Source organism: Geotrypetes seraphini, chromosome 10, assembly GCF_902459505.1.
Source record: "Geotrypetes seraphini chromosome 10, aGeoSer1.1, whole genome shotgun sequence".
NCBI lineage: Eukaryota > Metazoa > Chordata > Amphibia > Gymnophiona > Dermophiidae > Geotrypetes > Geotrypetes seraphini.
This window is the reverse complement of record NC_047093.1, coordinates 139,270,902-139,282,866: the sequence shown is the minus strand read 5'-3', so window position 1 is coordinate 139,282,866 and position 11,965 is coordinate 139,270,902. Positions and strand designations below refer to the sequence as shown.

Here is an 11,965-nt window from a genome sequence, read left to right as displayed (position 1 = left end):
ATCACTTAACGTTCTAATCCATTCTTTGGTGATTTCTAAAATTGATTACTGCAACGCTCTATTTAAAGGAATTGCTCAAAATGAAATCAAACGTTTACAGATTATTCAAAATGCCTCTATTAAACTTATATCAAAAGCCAGGAAGTTTGATCACGTAACACCTCTCAAGAAAGCACACTGGCTTCCGGTAGCTTACCGGATAACATATAAATTAGGTTTGCTTACATTCAAATCCTTACTTTATAAAACTCCTGCTTTCATTTATAAACTATTAATTCCCTATACTTCAAATAGAACACTGAGATCGAAGGAACAGCACTTATTGACGATTCCTTCTCTTAAAATTATTAATACAAGACGGCAATTTATTTTTTCTATCACAGCCCCTCAAACATGGAATTCGCTCCCTATCTACTTGAGAGAAGAAAGCAACTTGGAAAAATTTAAGAGCAAATTAAAAAGCTTCCTTTTTAAGGATGCCTTTGATAATTAGCAAGCCAGTTTACTGGCCTGATTTTAACTTTACTGTATAGCTTTACTTAAGTATACAGACTTCTCCTTTCCTCATGTATTTCCCTTGAATGTCTTGCTTACTATCAAATAACTTGTAGTTCTTTTCCCTTCCTTTCCCTGTGTCTATGGGTTTGTTAAGTTTGTCATTAGTCATGCAAATCTCAGTTCTTGTTATGTGTTGTATTGTTCCCTAAATTTTGTAATTTTAGTGTTATGTACATAGCTTAGAATTATGATTAAGCGATTAATCAAAACCATATTAAACTTGAAACTTGATAAGTGAGAATATGCTGCCTGCTTGTCCTGGGATAACAAGATGATTGGAAGAGGGAAGAAAGGCTATGACAGGACATGAAAAGGTAGCCTCAGACTCTTTCCCACAGAACTCATACCCTCTTTCCCACCGAACTCATACCCTCTTTCCCACCGAACTCATACCCTTAATACCACAATAAAACTGAACCAGCCAAGCAAAATGTTTCTGTGAAGTTACATTAAAGCTAAAACCTCATTTCCTGCACAGTCATTTACTTGTTAACATTTTGTTGGCTTCAAAAAAAGAAAAGTCAATCCAGATTTCTTTTTATTTTAAGAGAAGAACATTTAACATTGGCATCCAAAGGAAAAGTCCCCAGATGGCTTGTCTCATCCCACACAAAACTGTTTGAAAACCTTTTCTATCTATCAGAGTTTTCCTCTCTACTGACTTGGGCTCTCAAGGGGATTCTAACATAGCTGATAAAAGCAGTCTTTGTGGTCTGACCTGAAAGGTCTTTGGTAGGGTTATTTCCAGATTTCCTCTTAGAAAAAGAGGATACCTGCCCCGCTCCCAAATGAACCTCACGTCTCCTTTCCCAGTCACATGCATGCATATATAGTCATCATATCGACCTCCGCGCGTGCGCAGAAGCCCTTCACACAGGGCCCCAAGTTCTTGACCTTCCAAAGCCCGGACAAGCTGCCAGGTTTTGGAAATCCCTCCAGGCACTCGGACAATCCTCTAAAAATATATTTATTTTTATTTATTTATTAAGAGGACATGCCTGGGTTTTCCCAGACATCTGGTAACCCTAGTCTTTGGTGGCGCTCAGATCCGCAGAAACAGTGAGGTCCAGGCCATAGGGGTCCTTTCACTAAAGCTTAGGGTACTAACGGACATTAGTGTACAAAGTATTACATGGTCCGTAGGTATAAAACAGGAAACTTAGCATTTAGCACATACTAAGCTTTAGCAAAAAGGCTGCCTAAGCGATTTATCTGCCACATACAAGATTAAGACAGAAGGGTGGTTCTACCACACCTCCTAAGTTCCTGCCCAAGGGTGGGTTGGATGTTCATTTTAACCAGTCAGTTACCATGCCAACATTTCCAAGAACATGGGCATGCCTTGCACTGTTGGATTACTAAAGTCTTCCATATGAGATTAAAGCTCTTAGGAAGTCCGCCTGGAAGAACACTTTGCATCTAACTACATAACACATTGCATCTCCTCCACCTAGGCCAGGCCTGGAAGAACAGGCCAAGGCTCATAATGTCAGAGCCACAGTGGGGGCCCACCTCAGGTCAGCCTCCAAGGAGATTTGCAAGGCTGCGATGTAGCCTTCAGCCCACACGCTCATCACTGTTTAGCGAGGGATTCCCAACAGGATGCTAGGTTTGCTCGATCTAGCCTGCAGAACCTCTTTCAGGTTGAGAATCCAACATGCCACGAGAACCCACTTATTTAAACAAAAAAGAAAAATATACAAAATTTTAAAAAGGTATGTTGCTAACAAAAACCTAGCTTGTTGTTTGTTTTTTTTAAATCCATTTCTTACCCTTTTTTATTAAAACTAGGAATTCCAACTTGTGAGGACATCAATATTCCTGATACTAGCTTTATGTAAAACTAGGGTGGCTCTGTGAAATGATGCTGATCTAAGAAGAGCTGCCTATGTGTGATGCACTGGTCTAGAAAGCTGAGTGCTTTTATAATGTACTGTAACCTAGGCTCCATCAGATGATGTCACCTCTCTTTGAGGACTGACACCCCACTGCTGTCAAATGAGAATCCCTGTTACAGATAATTAACTTTGCTGGTTTGTGCAGCAATGTTGATCAAAGCGAGACACTTAAACAGGAAGGTTGCTCTAGTGGGTGAGAGTTGGTGATGGAAACCAAGGACCAGAGAGGGGACATGACTTACAACAAAGGTACAGGAAGGTACAGATGGCTTACTGGCGGTGCTTGGTATTTCCACAGTAGTGGGGAATTAGGTGAAATGGAGGAGGGTGGGGAGAGAGAGAAGGAAGAATGCTTGAACTCTGCTGTCTGGGCTGGTTGACATTGGGGATGCTGTAGAGGCAGCATTAGGGCCCTAAGTAATCATGCAACAGTGACACCTGGTGGCTGCATTTAGGGCCTATGAGTGCTGGATTCTAGTAGGAGATGGTACATGGTTCTCTGCCGAGGGTAGTCACCGCAATGACTAAGCTAAGTGAGTTCAAGAGTACAAGGAGGGGCGGTATACAATGGGGGGGAGGTTAATCCCAAACAACTGTAGATGAAGATACCCAATCCTAGCTCGAGCTTTGAACTGAAAATGAAGGAAGTAGCTATATTCAATAATAAAAGAGGCCAAGAGAGATAAAGGAGCTAGTCTACTTTCTCTACCTGTTCCTGCAATTCTAGACATCACAGCAGTTGAGATCCTTGAAAGTCTTAACCGATCTCCAACTTGTCTAAGTCAATACTGGAAGGTGCTACCATGGTATCTGATGCCCCCTAGAGATTATGGGAGCTGCCTCACTCTTCTGTTGAACCTCATCAACTTCCTCTCCGTATCTCAATCTCACTAGAATACTTATTGTAAGACCTTGAGATGGATATCTGCTCTCACCCAGCTGCTATCTTCCTGTCTGTTGAAGGTACTCGTCCCCTCCATGGCACTGCCTTCACTCACTATTCCCAGTTCCCCCAATATCCTGATCGGAAAAGAGCTGCACTGAAGGAACAGACTTTGGCATGAATCCTGAAGCTGGTGTTGAATATCAACGGCTACATGACGAGTGAACAAGGCAAAGGGGAAAAGGCGAATTAAGATGGATTCAACCCTTCCTCTGCAATTATGTATCAATTATGTCTTGTCTTCAAACCATTATAATTTTCCTCATTGTACTGGTGACACTTTTCTTAAAAAGGGATCATCCTGTATACTTCAGTACCAACTCCAACCTAACTATCAACATTTCTCTACAATTAGCAAACATCATCCCAACCGCCCTCTGTAAAATAGGTGGTCTATCACCACCACACAAAATATTAAGTCTTCCCTTAAACTTGCCAGAAAAGGCTTAGTGTGTTCCACCCTATGGGTATCAGAAAAGTTCTCAGCCAACAGATTCATGGATGGACCTCAAGTGCTGTTTGAGCTGGTGTTTCTCCTGGAACATCTTGCCACAGAAGACACAGTGGTGAGGTCGTTCGCCGGAGTGGACGCGCTTGTGCTTGGAGAAGTTGGAGGAGTCGTTGAATCTCTTGTGGCACACATCACACTGGAAGGGCTTCTCACCTGTGTGAATGCGCTGGTGGGTGGAGAGAGCAGAAGACTGGGTGAAATTCTTACCGCACACCCCGCAGTGGAAGGGCCTCTCTCCCGTGTGAACCCGTAGGTGTTCTTTCAGGTCACTCGCCCTCTTGAAGCGTTTGGAGCATACAAAGCAGATGTAAGGTTTCCCTTCTGTGTGATTTGGTTGAGGTATGAAAAGGTCTTTCAGTTTCCTTGTGATCTTAGTGGCTTCTGAACACTCCAAAGTCTTTTGGGGCACCAGTCTCTGCTCTGGCACATTTCTGGATAGAACGTAGGTTTTCTTGGCATCTACCAGGTTCTCTTGGCTGCTACAGCTCTGTTCCAAGGTGTGGATGGATCCTTCTTTACCACCAATCACTGAGTTGCTAGGAAGGCGATGTAAAGCTCTTTTAATGTTCTGATGGCTTGTAGTTTCTCTTATGGAAGTGTCTTGTACAAGGGACATCACCTTTTCTTTACTCTGAACCCAGCATTTGGCTTGCTCTATTTGGACAGATGCATATTGAAAATTCTTATTAGTTGTATACCAGTTTGTAGCTTCATGGCTATAACTCTGCTCCACTAGGCCATGATGAAGAGAAGGAGATGGGCAGGTGCCATTTTTCTGCCTCTTTGGCTGTTGCTCAAGGTGACCTAAGATGTCCTTGGTTGCACACGTCCTGTCTTCCACTGGGTTATCACACTGCAGATCTTCCTTAGCTTCTAGAAACCCAGGAACTTTCCCAAGGCCACTGTTGAACTGTGTGTTCCAGGACCTCCATGCTGGTCCCCTTCCCTGGTAATGTCCTTTGTCTCTTGGAAGCCTCTTGGGAAACACTCCATTGTGTGGCATGGAGATCACGTCAAAACCAGCAATGTCTCTGTGTCCTGGAGTTGAGAGTGTCTTCAAACCTCTTCCATCACCACCTGTTAATCCATCCAGCAGTGTGCTGCCAGGATTTGGAACTTGTCGTTTGAAAGAAGAAAAAGTGGCGTCTACTAGGTGTGACCCATAGTTATTGCTACGAAGGGGCTGCTTCTGTTGCGGAACCTCCACCTCCGTTTCTTCCTTGATTTGCTGGTTCCGCAGAACTTTCTGGAACAGGTGAATGCGTTGGTGCTTCTTGAAGTTGGAGCAGTTGTTGAATGTTTTGCCGCATGTGTCACAGTGGAAGGGCTTCTCACCGGTGTGGATCCGCACGTGGCCCGTCAGCACCGAGGACTGCGTAAAGCTCTTGCCACACGTGCCGCATCGGTATGGACGTTCCCCAGTGTGGATCCGTTCATGGTCCCTCAGGTCTGAAGAACGTTTAAAGCCTTTTCTACAGAAGGAGCAGATGTGGGGCTTCTCTGCTGGGCTGGCTGCCTTCGGTATCTTCCTTTCCTTCTGCTCTTCCAGGCTGTGCAGCTTTCGGTGCTCCACAAAACTTGAGGCATCCTTGAAGACCTTACCACATGCTCCACATCGACATGGCCGCTGTCCAGTGTGGGTGCGCAGATGAGTGGCCAACGACGATGCCTGCGTGAAGGCACTAGTACAGTGGTTGCAGCGATAAGGCCTCTCCCTTGTGTGCACATTGTAGTGATCCTTCAGGTTGGATGTGCACTGGAAAGTCCGGCCACAGACTTGGCACCGGAAGCGACTCTGAGCAATGTGGGCCTGCTCATGAAACATCAACTCCGAAACATAGTGGAAAGCTGCCAGGCAGAAGGCGCAACGAAACTCGCCACTGCTGCCAGCAGAGATGGGAGAGACTGGCCAGTCTCCAGCTTCAGCCAGCTCCCCCTTCACCTTCACCACCTGGATCTCAATGACCTCCTCAGTCTCCTGGCCATCGGAGTGCAGTTGCCCAGAGTCCAGTGGCCCCATTGTGTTCTCCCGAGACATGTGTAGTTGGGCTTTGTCTTCAGGGCCTCTGGAATACGTTTGGAGACTTGCATCCTTACCCCTGTTGCTGTGCTTGTCTTGCATGCTATGGTCACTGACAGATGGTGTTCTTCTATCCACCTAAGACCACTTTAGGGACCACATCTATTTCCTAAGGAACAAAAACAAAAAAAACCCAGAAAATTTAATTTCTATATTTATATCCAGTTACAATAAAAGATAATACTATATTTTAAAAAAAATTACAAATCATTAAATACATTTTAAATATTATCATAATATCCACCCTACTTAATTAAAAATATTTCTGAAATAACCATGTTTTTATCGCTTTCCTAAAAGGTATTAGACAAGACCATAGAGTTCATTGGTAGGGCTGGAGCACTCTACACATCTGGGCAGATGAGAAAGGGAAATGGGGTTGCACAGGTGAAAGGGGAGTGGGATGGGTGCTCTGGAAAACCAAGGTTACTGATAATATGCTTATTTCCACATCCACATGAACCAGACCTTTTAAGAGACTTGCAAGGAAGCTTTAACATACTGGTTTTAACTTGTGCATGTTACAAAGCTAGCTCTGTACAAATTGCATACTATTTCACGCTTTCAAATACTCCCCGTTTGATAGAATTTGATCCATTTCCACTTATTGCTCCTGCTTTCCCCCTCCTCTCTCTGTCCCTTCAGCAGTTTTGGTATCTCTGGTTATTGCTCCTGCTTTTCTCTTCTTACCCCTCCCTCCCCCCTCAGCAGTTCTCTTATCTCTGGTAATTTCCCCTGCTTTTCTCATCTTACCCCTCTCTTCCCTCTCAGCAGTTCTCTTATCTCTGGTTATTGCCCCTGCTTTTCTCCTCTTGCCCCTCCCTTCCCCCTCAGCAGTTCTCTTATCTCTGGTTATTCCCCCTGCTTTCCCCTCCTGCCTCCCTCTCTCTCCCCTCAGCAGTTCCTGAATCTCTGATTATGCCTCTGCTTTCCCCCCCCCTCCTGTCCTTCCTCCCCTTTAGCAGTTCCTTTATCTCTGGTTATTGCCTCTTCCTGCCCCCTCCCCACCCTCTTTCTCCCCTCAGCAGCTCCTGTGTCTCCGATTAAAGCTTCTGCTTTTTCCCCTCCCCTCCTTTCTCTGCTTAAAAGGCAGCTGCTGTTATAAACCTCTCAGAGCTGATTAAAGCTGAGGGCAGTCAGAGCTTTGTCCAAAGCAGACACAGCATTATCAAACAAACAAAAATCCTCTCTGGGCAACATTAGAGAAAGAAAAGAAAATGCAGAGACTTGTCTAGAGACAAGAAATAAACAAAACAGAGACACATCCCACAACCAGAGCCCTGGAGAACTCTCCCCTCCCCTCCCGAAAGCAAGTTTCTTTGAATCCATTCAAGCACATCTGAATGTCTAAAATCGAATACAGTACTTACATGGGGATTTGATTTACAAAGGGAGCCAGAAGGGGAAACAAACTGGGCCAGGGGGCCTGAATTTCCAAACAAGGAGCAGGGCAGCACAGACCCAAGGGCCCCTTCCCCCTCCTGCCTTGATGCTCCCATGCATTTGGGGAGTTACAAGGACCCAGGCTGCAGAGAAGACCCCCCTAACCAGAACCAGCACCCACAATGCCGACAGATATCATTTCTGTAGCAGTCCAGAGCATGCATGCATGGCAGCATTGCTTTGTCTCCTCTTCCTCTGCTCCCCCATCCAAAGCAAGACCACAGAAAGCACCCCCCACTGCTCCCTACCCTTGCATACTCACCCCCTTTCTTTTACCTGGCCCAGTCTCCTCAGCTTGCAACGGGCAGGGGGAGGGGAGGAAGGGTACCCCAGCTCTTTGTTCCTGGGGTAGGGGATCTCTATGCTCCTAGCCCCCCACCCCCCTGCGTCCCAAGGACCCCTCCAGGGGCACGAAAAGTTTCAGCAAAGTGGAGGGCAGCGGCTCCTTTGTAAGGGCTCGGCCATCTTTCAGTGCCTGCCCACTTCTCCCCAGCCAGCCCATGCACGCCCAGTCTCCAGCCTCCCCTTTAAGAAGAGACAAGCTGAATCTGTCTGCAGACAAAAAATTCCAAAATTCCCAGGCCTAGGCTCTTCCCAAGCCAGGCCTGCCCTGCTTTTCCTAGGGAACGAATTGCAGCCTGGCTGGAGGATGCCCTAGGCTAGAGTCAGAGCTGCCAAGTGACCCAGTTCCAGGAAGGAAACAAACCTGGAAGCCAGGCCTGGGTTTGAACTGGCATCCCAGAGCAGTGTGGGATTTGTAGTCCCTGCATCTACCCATTGAAATCAGTGCTGCAGACCTTAAAGGCTCCTCTTAGAGCAAGATAATGTGGACGGTGTTGTACAGAAATAGCTGTATTTATATCTAATAGCTGTCTGTATACAAAATTTAGATTGTAAGCCCAACAGGGACAGAGAAAATACCTGTATGCAATCTGAAAGGCAGTATATCAAATGTATGACCTCTGTAACTGGGATAGGGTTACCATATGGCTCCAGAAAAAAAGAGGATGGGTTGAGATATCGGGGTTTTACTTCCACTGAAAAACTTGGAAATAAAAAGGACAGACTGAGACATCTCATTTTTATTTCCATTGAAAGCAATGGAAGTAAAACCTGGATGTCTCAGTCCTTCCTCTTTTTTTCTGGAGCCAGTCCTTGAAACAGCTGCTCAGAACCTGCTCCTGGTTTTTGGACTCACACTCCAGTGCTTTGTGGGGTTTGTCATTTTTACTGATGTTAGGCTAGTGTCTCTCAAACTGTTTTTTAGCTCCTTGCACACTAAACGGAGCAAATGTTTTTCACGGCACATTATAATTGAAAATATAAAATTGCTAAACCAACAAAAAATTAAATTTGACAGTTATTTAAAGTTCTTTAAGCTATGTATGGGTAATTGTAACAACAGTGAAACTAAAGTAGATAGACTTGCTAAACAATGTGATGTGCTTGTTTTTGAGTGTAAATTAACTCAAAACGCGGCTCGATAGTTGACAAGCAAACATGCATTTCATCATCCACCATCTGCAGTCGTTCTCTTTTTTAAAAAAGCACAGTTACTTACCGTAACAGGTGTTATCCAGGGACAGCAGGCTGCTATTCTCACATATGGGTGACGTCATCCGACGGAGCCCCGATGCGGACGCCTCACAAGCAGACTTGCTTGAAGAAACTCAAAGTTTCGAGTCGCCTGCACCGCACATGCGCGAGTGCCTTCCCGCCCAGCACAGAGCGCGTATCCTCAGTTCAGATAGTTAGCAGGGGAAGAGGGTGGGTTGTAAGAATAGCTGCCTGCTGTCCCTGGATAACACCTGTTACGGTAAGTAACTGTGCTTTATCTCAGGACAAGCAGGCAGCCTATTCTCCAAGCTAACCAAAATGGGATGGTGGGAATGTTTGCAATTTAGGAGAATAAATTTTGTAATACTGTTTGGCCAAACTGTCCATCCCATCTGGAGAAAGTATCCAGACAATAGTAAGAAGTGAAGGTATGAACTGAGGACCAAGTAGCAGCCTTGCAAATTTCCTCAATAGGTGTAGATCTGAGGAAAGCTACTGAAGCTGCCATTGCTCTGACTTTATGGGCTGTGACTTTACTGTGAAGGGGTAATCCAGCCTGGGCATAGCAGAATGAGATACAATCTGCCATCCAGTTGGAGATGGTGAGCTTAGAAATTGGATGTCCCAACTTATTGGGGTCGAAAGAAACAAAAAGTTGAGGAGCAGTTCTGTGTGGTTTGGTGCATTCCAAGTAGAAGGCCAAAGCACGTTTACAGTCCAGAGTATGAAGAGCTGATTCTCCATGGTGAGAATGAGGCTTAGGAAAATATACTGGAAGGAAGATGGATTGGTTGAGATGAAATTCTGAGACCACTTTAGGTAGGAATTTCGGATGAGTACAAAGAACCACTTTGTCATGATGGAACACCGTGAATGGTGGATCAGTGACTAAAGCTTGCAGCTCACTGACTCGTCAAGCAGATGTGAGAGCAATGAGAAATACCACTTTCCAAGTGAGATACTTAAGATGAGCCTTATCCATTGGTTCAAATGGAGGCTTCATGAGTTGAGTAACGACAACATTAAGGTCCCAAACCACAGGAAGTGGTTTGAGAGGAGGTTTGACATTGAAAAGTCCTTTCATGAATCTGGAAACCACCGAATGAGATGGACTCGGATAGATGTAGACTTGAGGCCAGAATTGGATAAGTGCAACAGGTAGTCCAAAACAGAAGATAAGGAGGAATGCTGAGGCTCCTTATGATGAGAAAAACACCATGTAGAAAATCTAGTCCATTTTTGGTGATAGCATTGTCTAGTTGTAAGCTTTCTAGAAGCTTCTAAAACATCTCTTAGAGATTGAGAAAACTGACGAGGAGTTATGTAGAGAGGTACCAGGCTGTCAGGTGTAGAGACTACATGTTGGGATGAAGCAGAGATCCCTGACTCTGTGTAAGCAGAGATGGAAAAACTGGTAGAAGGTATGGCTTCCTGCTGCTGAGTTGAAGTAGAAGGGAGTACCAGGGTTGTCTCGGCCACCGAGGAGCGATTAGAATCATGATGGCATGATCGTTCTTCAACTTGACCAGAGTCTTGAGAATGAGAGGGAATGGAGGGAATGCGTAGAGGAAGAGATTTGTCCATTCCAGAAGGAAAGCATCTACTTCGAGTCGGTGAGGGGAGTATATCCTGGAGCAGAATTGAGGCAGTTTGTAGTTGTGGGGAGCTGCAAAGAGGTCTATCTGAAGGGTTCCCCACTGTGAAAAAATGTGATGAAGAGGCGAGGAATGGAGTGTCCATTCGTGAGGTTGCAGGAGACAACTCAAGTTGTCCCCCAAGCAATTCTTCGCCCCTTGAATGTAGACAGCTGTGAGGAAGGTGTTGTGGCGGATTGCCCAGTCCCAAACTTCCAGAGCTTCTTGACAAAGGGAGGCAGACCCTGTCCCTCCCTGTTTGTTGACATAATACATGGCGACCTGGTTGTCCGTGCGGATGAGGACTACTGTGTCGTGAAGTAGATGTTGAAAAGCATGGAGAGCTCTGAGGATCGCTCTGAGTTCCAACTGATTGATATGACACTGACGATCCTTACTGGTCCAGAGGCCTTGAGTATGGAGACCATCGAGATGAGCATCCCAAGTGTAGGTCGAAGAGTCTGTCATGAGGACCTTCTGATGAGGGGGCGTTTGAAAAAGCAAGCTTCTGGAAAGATTGGAAGAAAGCATCCACCAATGGAGAGACTGCTTCAAAGAAGGAGTGACTGTAATGTGTCGAGAAAGAGGATCGCACACTTGCGTCGAGATGCCAGGGTCCACTGAAGAATTCTGAGGTGAAGTCTGGCAAAAGGAGTCACATGTACAGTGGAGGCCATGTGACCCAGAAGTACCATCATGTGTCTCGCTGAGATGGAAGAGCGGGAAGACACTGTGTGATAGAGCTGAAGAAGAGTTTCCAGACGTTGTGGAAGGAATGCGGAGTTGGACAGTGTCCAGAACAGCTCCAATGAATTGTAGATTCTGTGAGGGCTGAAGTTGAGATTTAGGAATTGATTTGAGATTTGATTCCGAATCCCAAACTTTGTAGGAACCAGGTAGTCCGTTGGGTCGCTACAATAACCCCTTGAGATGTGGAATCTTTGATAAGCCAGTCATCGAGGTAAGGAAATACCTGAAGACCATGATTCCTTAGAGCTGCCGCTACCACTACCAGGCACTTGGTGAACACTCTGGGAGACGAGGCCAGGCCGAAAGGGAGTACTCTGTATTGATAGTGCAGATTCCCCACCCGAAATCTGAGGTATTGACGGGAGGCCGGATGACTGGGAATATGAGTGTAGGCCTCCTTGAGATCCAGAGAGCATAACGAGTCGTTCTGCTCGAGAAGGGGATAAAGGGATGTCAGGGACAACAGTCGAAACTTTTCTTTGACTAGAAATTTGTTCAGAGCCCTGAGATCCAGAATGGGTCGCAGATCACCCGTCTTCTTCAGAAGAAGGAAGTAACGGGAGTAAAAACGGCTGTTCCAAGCGAACTGGT

The 11,965-nt window shown here is 45.6% G+C and overlaps 1 protein-coding gene across 4 annotated transcripts; it reads right to left on the bottom strand.

The window, feature by feature from the left end:
• Nucleotides 1-1,031: 1,031 nt before the first annotated feature.
• ZNF784 (zinc finger protein 784) lies at nucleotides 1,032-8,218 on the bottom strand. Of its 4 annotated transcripts, none has more exons than XM_033961833.1 (2): nucleotides 8,140-8,218; nucleotides 1,032-6,099 (listed from the first exon to the last, which is right to left on the bottom strand). In XM_033961833.1, exon 2 carries the CDS (start codon nucleotides 6,030-6,032, stop codon nucleotides 3,882-3,884), a length of 2,151 nt encoding a protein of 716 aa, XP_033817724.1. In that variant the 5' UTR covers nucleotides 6,033-6,099; nucleotides 8,140-8,218; the 3' UTR covers nucleotides 1,032-3,881. The 4 variants fall into 4 exon arrangements, with proteins under 4 accessions (XP_033817724.1, XP_033817721.1, XP_033817723.1 ...); XM_033961830.1 differs by lacking the exon at nucleotides 8,140-8,218 and adding an exon at nucleotides 7,696-8,024; XM_033961832.1 differs by lacking the exon at nucleotides 8,140-8,218 and adding an exon at nucleotides 7,710-8,024.
• Between the last annotated feature and the right edge of the window lie 3,747 nt (nucleotides 8,219-11,965).

Bases quoted from the DNA above. Each gene is read 5' to 3' on its own strand.
- ZNF784 (XM_033961833.1), bottom strand. From the start codon at position 6,032: ATGCAAGACAAGCACAGCAACAGGGGTAAGGATGCAAGTCTCCAAACG.